General features: G+C 55.2%; 1 protein-coding gene and 1 long non-coding RNA gene across 2 annotated transcripts in view; one reads left to right on the top strand and one right to left on the bottom strand.

Annotated features, from left to right (window-relative positions):
• Positions 1 to 3224, top strand: part of ANTXR1 (ANTXR cell adhesion molecule 1) — a 45617-nt gene extending 42393 nt beyond the window's left edge. Inside the window, exon 18 of the mRNA XM_030290068.4 lies at positions 2961 to 3224. Coding sequence (XP_030145928.3) covers positions 2961 to 3224 — 264 coding nt within the window. The remainder of the gene's footprint in view (positions 1 to 2960) is intronic.
• Positions 3225 to 9456: 6232 nt separating this feature from the next.
• Positions 9457 to 9747, bottom strand: LOC140680451 (uncharacterized). The gene is made up of 2 exons (XR_012051742.1): positions 9581 to 9747; positions 9457 to 9545 (listed from the first exon to the last, which is right to left on the bottom strand). It is a non-coding gene; the product is annotated as an uncharacterized lncRNA (long non-coding RNA).
• Between the last annotated feature and the right edge of the window lie 705 nt (positions 9748 to 10452).

The raw sequence follows: 10452 nt of genomic DNA on the forward strand, positions 1-10452 counted from the left end.
AAGTATAACAAATTATGTGTGGTGATGTATCCTACCCAAATTAATGATGATTTGGGGAAAAGAGCTTTTATTTTTGGAAGTTTCCTGGTGGAATCACACCACTGTAAAATTTCCTCCTCAGTCCTTTCTCGTTTCTTTGAGAAACCTTTAATGTGCTGCAATAATTGGGTGTTTCAGGGAGGGATTAGCCCTGAGGAATTTGGATGTCTCTTTATTTCTGGCCAGTTCAGACCCTTAGAAAACCAGCTGTCCCCTCCTTGGCTGGGGAATGCCGTGCAAAGACCCCTCTGGGAAAGATCTCCCTCCCATCTCTCACTTCCCACACGGAGCTGGATGCAGGGAAAGAGAAAAAGCTGGAAAAGCTGGGACAGGGCTGCTCCACCCCAGGGCTCACCTGTGCCCCAGGTGCCACCTACAGCCAGCCCCACCCTGCCAGGAGCCAGAATTAAAGCAGGATTCATGTTAATTAATTCATTTAATTCCAATTAAAGCAGGAATTCAGCCTGGCCAGAGGCAAGGGGGAGGAGGAAATGTGGGGAGAGCCTCTGGGACACCGTGGTCATCCCAATTAATCCGAGCTCCAAACGTGGGAGCAGCTGGAATATTCTGTTAACGTGCTTCAAATCCTCCCCTAACCACAGGAACAGCTCCCCTTGCTGCTTCATTTTCCCATGCACAGCGTCCAGAGAGGAAATTAGGAGGAAATTCTTCTCTGCGAGGGTGGGGAGGCCCTGGGATGGAATTCCCAGAGAAGCTGGGGCTGCCCTGGGGGTGTCCCAGGCTTTGGGGCAGCCTGGGACAGTGGGAGGTGGCCCTGCGTGGGGATGAAGGGGTCTTGTAACTCATCCCATGGCTCTGAAGAGAGTTCTCTGCAGCATGAAATGTGTTTTATTAGTGAGTGGTGATGTGGGGGCGGCCAGGTGGTGCTGGTTGGTGAGGAGCACAGCAAAATCCCACACAGCACACCAGCAAAATCTCCCTCTCCTCCTGCAAACCCCCTGGCTCTGGAATTAGGAGCCTGTTTTACAGGCAGGGAAATTCGGGTATCTCAGGTGACCAGGTCCCTGTCAGAACTGGGAGCAAAGGCAGGGTGCAGCCCCAGGGGCAGAGCCAGCACCAGCAGGAGCTGCAGTTTAACCCCAGCTCACAGCTCCTGACAGCCAGCAGAGCCCAGAGCAAGCCCAGCCTTTCCAACCCTCTGCTGCAGTGTGCTTTTCCAGCCACAGCCATGGAAAAGTTAACCTCAACATGAGCTCTTTTTCCTGGAACTGGCAGCTCCAGAGCCAAAAAACCTGGGATCTGCTCCTGCAGAGTGCAGGGGAGCCCAGCACAGCCCTGGAGGCTCCAGCCAGACCTGATCCAGGGCAGGATTTATCCCAGACAGAATTTAAAGTTATGCCTTTAATATTGACGTCAGAAGCTGAGGCAAACCCAGCAGCAGGGACTGTGGGGATGGGAATCATCCTCACCAAAAGCTGTGGGAATTATTCCCCACCAAACACTGTAGGAATTATTCCTCACCAAAAGCTGTGGGAATTATTCCCCACCAAAAGCTGTGGGAATTATTCCTCACCAAACACTGTAGAAATTATTCCCCACCAAAAGCTGTGGGAATTATTCCTCACCAAAAGCTGTGGGAATTATTCCTCACCAAAAGCTGTGGGAATTATTCCCCACCAAAAGCTGTGGGAATTATTCCTCACCAAAAGCTGTGGGAATTATTCCCCACCAAAAGCTGAGAGATTCCAGCCTGGCTGAGGGTTTTTTTGGGATCCAGCCCCAGGTGTGAGGTTCCAGCCTGGCTGAGGGTTTTTTTGGGATCCAGCCCCAGGTGTGAGGTTCCAGCCTGGCTGAGGGTTTTTTTGGGATTCAGCCCCAGGTGAAGGTTCCAGCCTGGCTGAGGGTTTTTTTTGGGATCCAGCCCCAGGTGTGAGGTTCCAGCCTGGCTGAGGGTTTTTTTTTGAGATCCAGCCCCAGGTGTGAGGTTCCAGCCTGGCTGAGGGGTTTTTTGGGATCTGGTGGCCTTGGTGGCACTCATGGTCTCAGCCATGGGAAGGTCCCTGACTGGGACCTCCTGCCTCCTGTGCCCAGCCTGGGACAGCAGGGACTGGAAATGCTCCCCCCAAAAATCTGCTTCATCCCCCCGGGCTCAGTGCTGCATTTGGTTTGTTTTTTTTGGTTTTTTTTTTCCACCAGGAAAAACATTTACTTTGGGAGAGGAAAGAGTAAAACAGAAAATAAGCTCATGCTCACCAGTCCAAAAATAAGGAACGGATTCAGAAATCCTCTGGTGCCTTTTGGGATGATTTCATATCTAAAGGAATGAATCCATAATACAGTAATGCTGATTCTGACATTTGAGTATTTACAGTGGGATCTTTTGCAGGTGGAACTTGTGAGGAAAAAAAAGAAAATAATATCTCAGAGGGCAAAGGTTTTGTTTCAAACTGTACAACAAACTGTAGCTTAGCAGCAGAGAGACAGAAAAGCACTTTATTGGCTCCTCGGAGCAATGGGATGTCAGGACATCCTGATGAGGAGTGGATGCACTTCAGGAAAAAGTCTGAGCAGGAAAACGTCTCAGTTAAGCAAACCTTCCCTTGAGGCTGGTGGATGGGTGGGGTGGGAAGGTCTGAGAGGGCCCAGCTGTGCCCTGGTGGTGGCCAGGGGTGGGACAGGGTGGGACAGGGGGGTCTGTGACATCCATCCCATGCCATGGTGGTGGCCAGGGCTGGGACAGGGTGGGACAGGGAGGTCTGTGACATCCATTCCTTGCCATGGTGGTGGCCAGGGGTGGGATGAGGAGGTCCTGAGGTCCATCCCATGCCGTGGTGGTGGGCAGGGGTGGGACAGGGATGGGACAGGCTGGTCTGCCAGGGAGGTCTCTGAGGTCCATCCCGTGCCATGGAGGTGACAGTGCCTCTCCCAGTAACTCCTCTCCTCCTCCTGCTCTGTTCCAGGGCCGCTGCATCAACTTCACGCGGGTGAAGAACACGGAGACCCCCCCCAAATACCCCCTGAACAACTCCTACCCCTCCGCCCCCCCCCCAGCGCCCATCTACACCCCCCCGCCCCCCGCCCCCATCTACACCCCCCCTCCCCCCAGCTCCCCCCACGCCCCCTCCCCCTCCTCCACGCTGCCCCCGCTGCCCCCCCCGCCCCAGGCGCCCCCCCCCAGCCGGGCACCCCCCCCTTCCCGGCCCCCCCCCCGCCCCACGGCCTGAGGGGTCCCCCCGCCCCCCAGAGCTGTCCCGGCAGTACTGTACCCCCGGCCGGGGGACCCCAGCCCCTGCCCCGCTGCCAGCAGCACCGGCCGCCTGCAGGCGCCCCCTCCCCTTCTCCTTCTCCAGCCCCCTCCCCTCCCCTTGCCCCTCCAGCATCAGTGCCAGCGGCTGGGGACCAGAGCACCAAGGAGAGCTCCTGACATGGGGGCTGTGCCCCCCTGGGTGCCCTGTGCCACCCTTGGGTGCCCTGTGCCACCCCTGGGTGCCCCGTGCCACCCTCGGTGCCCTGTGCCAGCAGCATCAGTGCCAGCGGCTGGGGACCAGAGCGGCCAAGGAGAGCTCCTGGCATGGGGGCTGTGCCACCCCTGGGTGCCCTGTGCCACCCCTGGGTGCCCTGTGCCCCCTCGGTGCCCCGTGCCACCCCTGGGTGCCCCGTGCCAGCGCAGGAGGAAGGGCACGGGTGACCCACGAGCTCCGTGCCAGGGAGAGCCCCGGGCAGGGCTGCACAGGACTGGCAGCAGTGCAGAACACCAGCCAGGTGTGCACACCTGGAACACCTGGCAGGCCTGGAAACACCTGGAACACCTGGAACTCCTGGCAGGTGTGGAAACACCTGGAATTCCTGGCACACCTGGCACTCCTGGCAGGCCTGGAAAGACCTGGCACACCTGGAACACCTAGAATTCCTGGCACACCTGGAATTCCTGGCACACCTGGCACACCTGGAATTCCTGGCACTCCTGGCACACCTGGCACTCCTGTGTTGCTGCATGGGGGTGTTGCTTTGGGGCAGGGCAGGCAGGTGGAATCAGAGCCTCCAGGAAATCAGCGTGCAGGTTTGGACGTCCCTGGGCACGGGGAGCACGGGCACAGCCTGGCACAGAGCCTGGCACAGAGCTCGGGGCTGGGGCTGTGGCCAGCAGAAAAGGGAAAAGGCTCTGCAGTGTCCCCAGGCCCAGGGACAGGCTCAGTGCCAGCCAGGCTTTGGTGTCTGGGGTTCCCCAGTCTGCTCTGGGGTTCCCAAATCCCCTCTGGGGTTCCCAAATCCCCTCTGGGTTCCCCAATCCCCTCTGGGGCTCCCAAACCCGCTCTGCTCGGGCTCCTGGTCACTGTGGAAAGGTACCACTGACGCCTCCCTGGTTTTCTGTAGATTCAATTTGTTTGCCTTAAAAATGTTCCCACATAGATTTTTTTTTTTGGGGGGGTGTGGTTTTTCTGGTTGTTTTTTGTTTGTTTTGGTTTATTTTTGGGGGATTTTTGAGGGGTTTTTTGTTTGTTTTGGTTTCGGGGGCTTTTGGGGGCTTTTTGGGGCTTTTTTGTTTTGATTTGTTTTCCTTTTCTAAACAAGTAGCAGCTGCCTCCCCAGCTCTGAGTGAAGAAGAGCCAGTGTGCTTCCTCACTCTTGTCAGCTCCCCACAACTTCGAGTGATGATTAATTAACAGTAATTAACAGCATCACTCCTGTCAGCAGCACTGGCCGAGGCAAACCCTGCTGGGACAGGCCACATGGGGATCAGCCTGCCCAGAAATGCACCGGCTGCATTCCTGCTGCATTTCTGCTGCATTTCTGCTGCATTTCTGCTGCATTTCTGCTGCTTCCTCCTCACCTCCAGGGGACCCCCAGTATCTCCTGGTCCTGCAGCCCCCCGGGAGCTGCTCCAGGCCAGAGCCAGGGGAGACCCCTCAGCCCCCAGAGCCCCCCCAGCTCTCACAAAACCCTCTGGGGGTCCCACAGGAGGAAAAGCGCCTTTGTGGCTGCGGCTCTGCAGCAGCAGAGGGTTCTCATCTCACTGGTTTTACCAGAGTGAGGAAATGCTTCGCCACGTGCTGCTTTTGGAAATACCAGTTCTGGCTTTTCTAGCAAAACAAGGGGGGAAAAGGAAAAAAAAAACCTCTCAAGGAGGAAAGGGAATGGAGGAAAGAGACTCAGTGCAGACCTGCCCTGACCCCTCTGGGCAAGGACAGCAGGGAACCCCAGAGCCCCCCAGGCCAGGCTGAGCCCCCAGGCCAGGCTGAGCCCCCCTGAGCCCCCCCAGAGCCCCCCAGGCCAGGCTGAGCCCCCTGAGCCCCCCAGGCCAGGCTGAGCCCCCTGAGCCCCCCAGGCCAGGCTGAGCCCCCCTGAGCCCCCCAGAGCCCCCAGGCCAGGCTGAGCCCCCCTGAGCCCCCCAGAGCCCCCCAGGCCAGGCTGAGCCCCCATAGCCCCCAGGCCAGGCTGAGCCCCCCTGAGCCCCCCAGAGCCCCCAGGCCAGGCTGAGCCCCCTGAGCCCCCCTGAGCCCCCCAGCCCCTGTTCTGTCTGCAGGCAGCACGGAGCAGCCCCAGCCCCCAGCACCGCCCTGTGCTGCTGCCCCATCCCAGTTGCACCAGTCCCAGCCACGGGAGGACACTGGGGGAAGGGGGAGCTCGAGCCCCCCACGCGAGTTGGGATGGGGGGAGCAGGGATGGACGGGATCTGGGCAGGCAAAGAGCTCCTGGCTTTGGTTTGGTTTGGTCTGGTTTGGCTTGGTTGGGTCTGGTATGGTCTGGTTTCATTTTATTGGTTTGGTTTAGTTTGGTTTGGTGAGGTTTGCTTGGTTTGGCCTGGTTTGGTTGGTCTGGTCTGGTTTGCTTTGGTTTGCTTTGGTGTGATTTGATCTGCTTTGATTTGGTCTGGTTGGATTTGGTTGGATTTGGTTTGGTTGGATTTTGTTTGGTTTGGTTAGGTCTGGTTTGGTTTGTTTGGTTTGGTCTGGTCTGGTTTGGTTGGTTTGATTTGGATTGGTTTGGTTTGGTGAGGTTTGGTTTGGTCTGGTTTGGTTGGATTTGGTTGGATTTGGTTTGGTTTGGTTTGGTTTGGTTTGGTTTGATTTGCTTTGGTTGGGTCTGGTTTGCTTTGGTTTGGTTGGATTTGGTTTGGTTTGGTTGGATTGGTTTGGTTTTGTTTGGTTGGATTTGGTTTTGTTGGGTCTGGTTTGCTTTGGTTGGGTCTGGTTTGCTTTGGTTGGATTTGTTTCCACCATGGGCGGTGTGAAATCTGGGACAGTGTAACACAGGATCCACATCCCCAACAGATCCTCAGCACCTCGGAAATGTTTGGGAAGGAAATTGATTTTCCACAAGGCAGCATTGGGAATTTTATTTTTTTAGGTGTCCGTTGGCCAATAAGTTGGTTAATTGGTTAATTAACCAATAAACCTACTGCTGGGGGAAATGTAAAAGCTGTTTTTGCAGATGTACATAGAAATTCTCCTTCTCCCCAAACTAAGGGAAAAACCCCAAACCCTGCAGATTTAGAGGAGCAAAATAAACCTAGGTCAGGCTAGAAAAAAATCAGAATTTTCAAATGCTCCCTTTGTAATCATCCAGTTTAGGAATAAAAAACAAGCTCCAAATTTTTTGTTGTACATATTGTTGCTGCATGCTTACCATATGTTAGATGGAAGCATTTCCTATCCCTTGTGGATAAAAGAACATTTTTCAAGTTGTAGTAAATTATTATGAAGCCAATGACATTTCATGGCATGTTACCGTATCAAGCTGTGCTTGTTGTATTTTTTTTTTCTTTATGGTTGTATTGCTTTTTTTTTTTTTTTTAATATAAATGTACAAATATTTCTGTAGTGACGAGCACCTGTTTTACATGGCATTAATTGGGGCGCTGCAGCTCCTCAGCCCATCCAAAGGGGTTTTGCACGTGGATCTGGCTGAAAAAAACCCCAACCCAGCAGAGGATGGGCTTGGTGACCCTTCCTGAGGATCCCACAAAAATCAGAGCACGTCTGGGGGGGACCTGGTTGGAATTTGGGAAGGAATTCTCCCATGGGCAGGGACGGGATGGGATTCCCAGAGCAGCTGGGGCTGCTCCTGCACCCCTGGGAGTGTCCCCAAGGCCAGGCTGGAGCAGCTGGGACAGGGAAAAGCGTCCCTGCCATGGCAGGGGTGGCACTGGGAGGATTTTGGGTCCCTCCACCCCATTCTGGGCTCTGTGATTTAGGCCCAGCCTAAACCTGGCTGCAGAAACAGCTCCCAAAAGTCCCTCGGGTGCCTCTAAAATCCACACTCCCTTTGTGCTGGACCCTAAGGACGAATTTAGGGATTTTGTGGAAGGCTGGGAGCAGAACCTCGGTCCTGCCAGCTCCCCCAACAATTAATGCCATGTAAATGAGGTCGAACGAGCTGGAGCACTCTGCACCCTGTGCCCCTGGCCTTGGCAGCCCTGGCTGAGATGTTCACCCCAAAGCAGCTGGAAATGCCTTTTCTGCCCTTCCTGCCCAGCTCTGGCAGGGCCTGGCAGCCCAGACAAGGGCTCAGCCCCTGCTTTATTGATTTGATTTGATTTGATTTCCTTTCCTTGCCCACTTCTGTGCCCGCCTGGATCCCCTCTCTGCTCCTGCTGTGGCGGCACCTCTGTCACTGCTGATTCTGGGGAGGGGCTCAGGGGGCTCTGGCCACTTTTGGGTGACATTTGGGCAGGCTTGGGGCAGGTTTGGGGCAGGTTTGGGGCAGGTTTGGGGCAGGTTTGGGGCAGGTTTGGGGCAGGTTTGGGGCAGGTTTGGGGCAGGTTTGGGGCAGGGGGAGCTGGGTTTGGGCTGTCAGCTCAGCCGGTGCTGTGCAGACGTGTCACCCCCTCCGTGTGTTGCATGTGTCCTTTGTTACATCCAGTCATTACTCTGGATTGCTGGCCTTGATGTTATTATTAATTAAAGACCTACACAAATCTCCCGTGGGCTCTGAGCCGTTCCTTGCTGAGCTGCAGCAAATCCTGGGCACAAATTTTCACTGTTTTTTCCTTGTGCTGGGAGCTCCCACTTGGTGGTTTTCCTCCCAAAGCCCACAGCACTCCTGACACAAAAACTGATTTTTTTGGGTGTGACAGAGCTTGAAGTGCCCATTCCTCCCAGAATGGATTTCACACAATCTGGCTCAGGCACCACCAGGAATAACCAAGTTTCTGGCAGGGAAAGAAATTGCTTTTTTCTCCCTAAATTTGGCAGAGAAAGCCCCAAATCTGAGTCAGAGATAAGGGTTTGTGTGGGGCTGATGAAGTGCCAGGGGGACCCAGACAGAGCATCCTCTCTCTGGGTAATGCATCTTTTCATTTCAGAAACAGCTATAAAATCACTTGTAAAATAAAATAACATGAGCTGTAAAATAAATCATCCTGGATGCAGACAGTGGCTGAGAGTCTGTAGCACATTGCCAGAACTTTTTAGATTATTTAAGTATTTTTTCATAGTTAAATGTTTTGGAGGATCCTGCCTGGTAATGTGGGGAGGAAAAACATCTTGGGAAGGAGTAAAGCACGAGGGGAAATGGGGAAATGTTTTCTCCTGTCACAGGGTCAGTGCAGGTGTCCCCCATGGTGAGGAGGATGTGTCCCCTCCCCTGCAGCCTGAGCAGGAATTCTGCATTTCTCACAGACATTAAATCCTGGGGCCTTTTCCAGAGCTGGGGGAGGAAAACTGAGCTGGGCCATGGGTGGGGATTGCTGAATTCCACTCGGTGCCCACTCCAAACCCTCCCTGGCCTCTCCTGGGGGGTGACAGGCCCCAGAAGGTGCTGGGCGCTGCCCCCGAGCTCAGGGTGGGCTCCCCAGAGCTGCTGGGATCCTCTCCCCAGGTTTTTCTCACTCCATGGAAAGTCTCTGGGAAAGAAAAAGCCTTGGGAATGTCTGCATTCCTCCAGCCTGTGAAATGTGAGATGTGAGGAGCGAGCAGCAGCATTCCCATGGAATAGTCCAGCTTGGAATGAAATATTCCCATGGAATAGCCCAGCTTGGAATGGAATACTCCCATGGAATAGCCCAGTTTGGAATGAAATATTCCCATGGAATAGCCCAGTTTGGAATGGAATACTCCCATGGAATAGCCCAGCTGGCCACGGCTGTGACCCAGGGGGACAAACCTGGAGCTCTTGGAAGGAAAAGCTGGGAAAAGTCCTCAGGGAAAATGAGATTTTTGGACTCTGCAGTGCCAGAATGAACACTTCTGTCCATTGCAGAGGCTGGGGTTGAGTCCCAGCTTTTATTTCAGGCGTGGGCACTTGTGAGCCCCCCTAAATACCTCAAATAAAAGGATGTAAGGACGAAAGGGCTGGGAGTGCCCTCCCCTCCCTGCTCCTGCAGCCACAGCAGCAGCAGTGCAGGACTGCCCAGCCAGTCTGGTGACAAAGCAGGAGGGGAATGAGCCATCCAAGCAGAGACAAAGTGACATTCCCAGAGCCAAACCCCCTCGGGCAATGCCCTGAAAACCAACATCACCTCTGCAAACTTTTATTGTTTAAAACCTACAGAGAACTCCAGTGCAAACACAAGCAGCGAGCAGAGTGACCTCTGGGGGTGTCACCTCCCCATGGGTGTCACCTCCCTATTTTGTGTCACCTCCCCATTTGTGTCACCTCCCCATGGGTGTCACCTCCCCATGGGTGTCACCTCCCTATTTGTCACCTCCCCATGGGTGTCACTTCCCTATTTGTGTCACCTCCCCATGGGTGTCACCTCCCCATTTGTGTCACCTCCCCATTTGTGTCACCTCCCCATGGGTGTCACCTCCCTATTTGTCACCTCCCTATTTGTGTCACCTCCCCATTTGTGTCACCTCCCCATTTGTGTCACCTCCCCATTTGTGTCACCTCCCCATGGGTGTCACCTCCCCAGGGGTGGCTCTGGGCTCTCTCAGTGCCCAACACTCACAGTTTTGGGGCTGGGGGCTTGGGGAGGCCTGGGCTGAGCCAGAGGTGCTGGTGTCACCCTGGGGTGGTGTCACCCCAGTGCCATGTCACCCCTGGGCTGGTGTCACCCCTGGGCTGGTGTCACCCTTGGGCTGGTGTCACCCTTGGGCTGGTGTAACCCTTGGGATAGTGTCGCCCCTGGGGTGCTGTGACCCTTAGGACAGTGCCACCCTTGGGGTGGCATCACCGCAGTGCCAATGTCACCCCTGGGCTGGTGTCACCCTGGGGCTGGCGTCACCCTTGGGATGGTGTCACCCTTGGGATGGTGTCACCCTGGGGCTGATGTCACCCAGGGATGGTGTCACCCAGGGATGGTGTCACCCCCAGTCTGGTGTCACCCCCAGTCTGGTGTCACCCCCTGACCAGTGTCACCCCCTGACCAGTGTCACCCCCAGGCCGGTGTCACCCCAGGGATGGTGTCACCCCCTGACCAGTGTCACCCCCAGGCCGGTGTCACCCCTGGGATGGTGCCACCCCTGGGATGGTGCCACCCTTGAGATGGTGTCACCCCAGGGATGGTGT

This window comes from Taeniopygia guttata, chromosome 22, assembly GCF_048771995.1.
Source record: "Taeniopygia guttata chromosome 22, bTaeGut7.mat, whole genome shotgun sequence".
NCBI lineage: Eukaryota > Metazoa > Chordata > Aves > Passeriformes > Estrildidae > Taeniopygia > Taeniopygia guttata.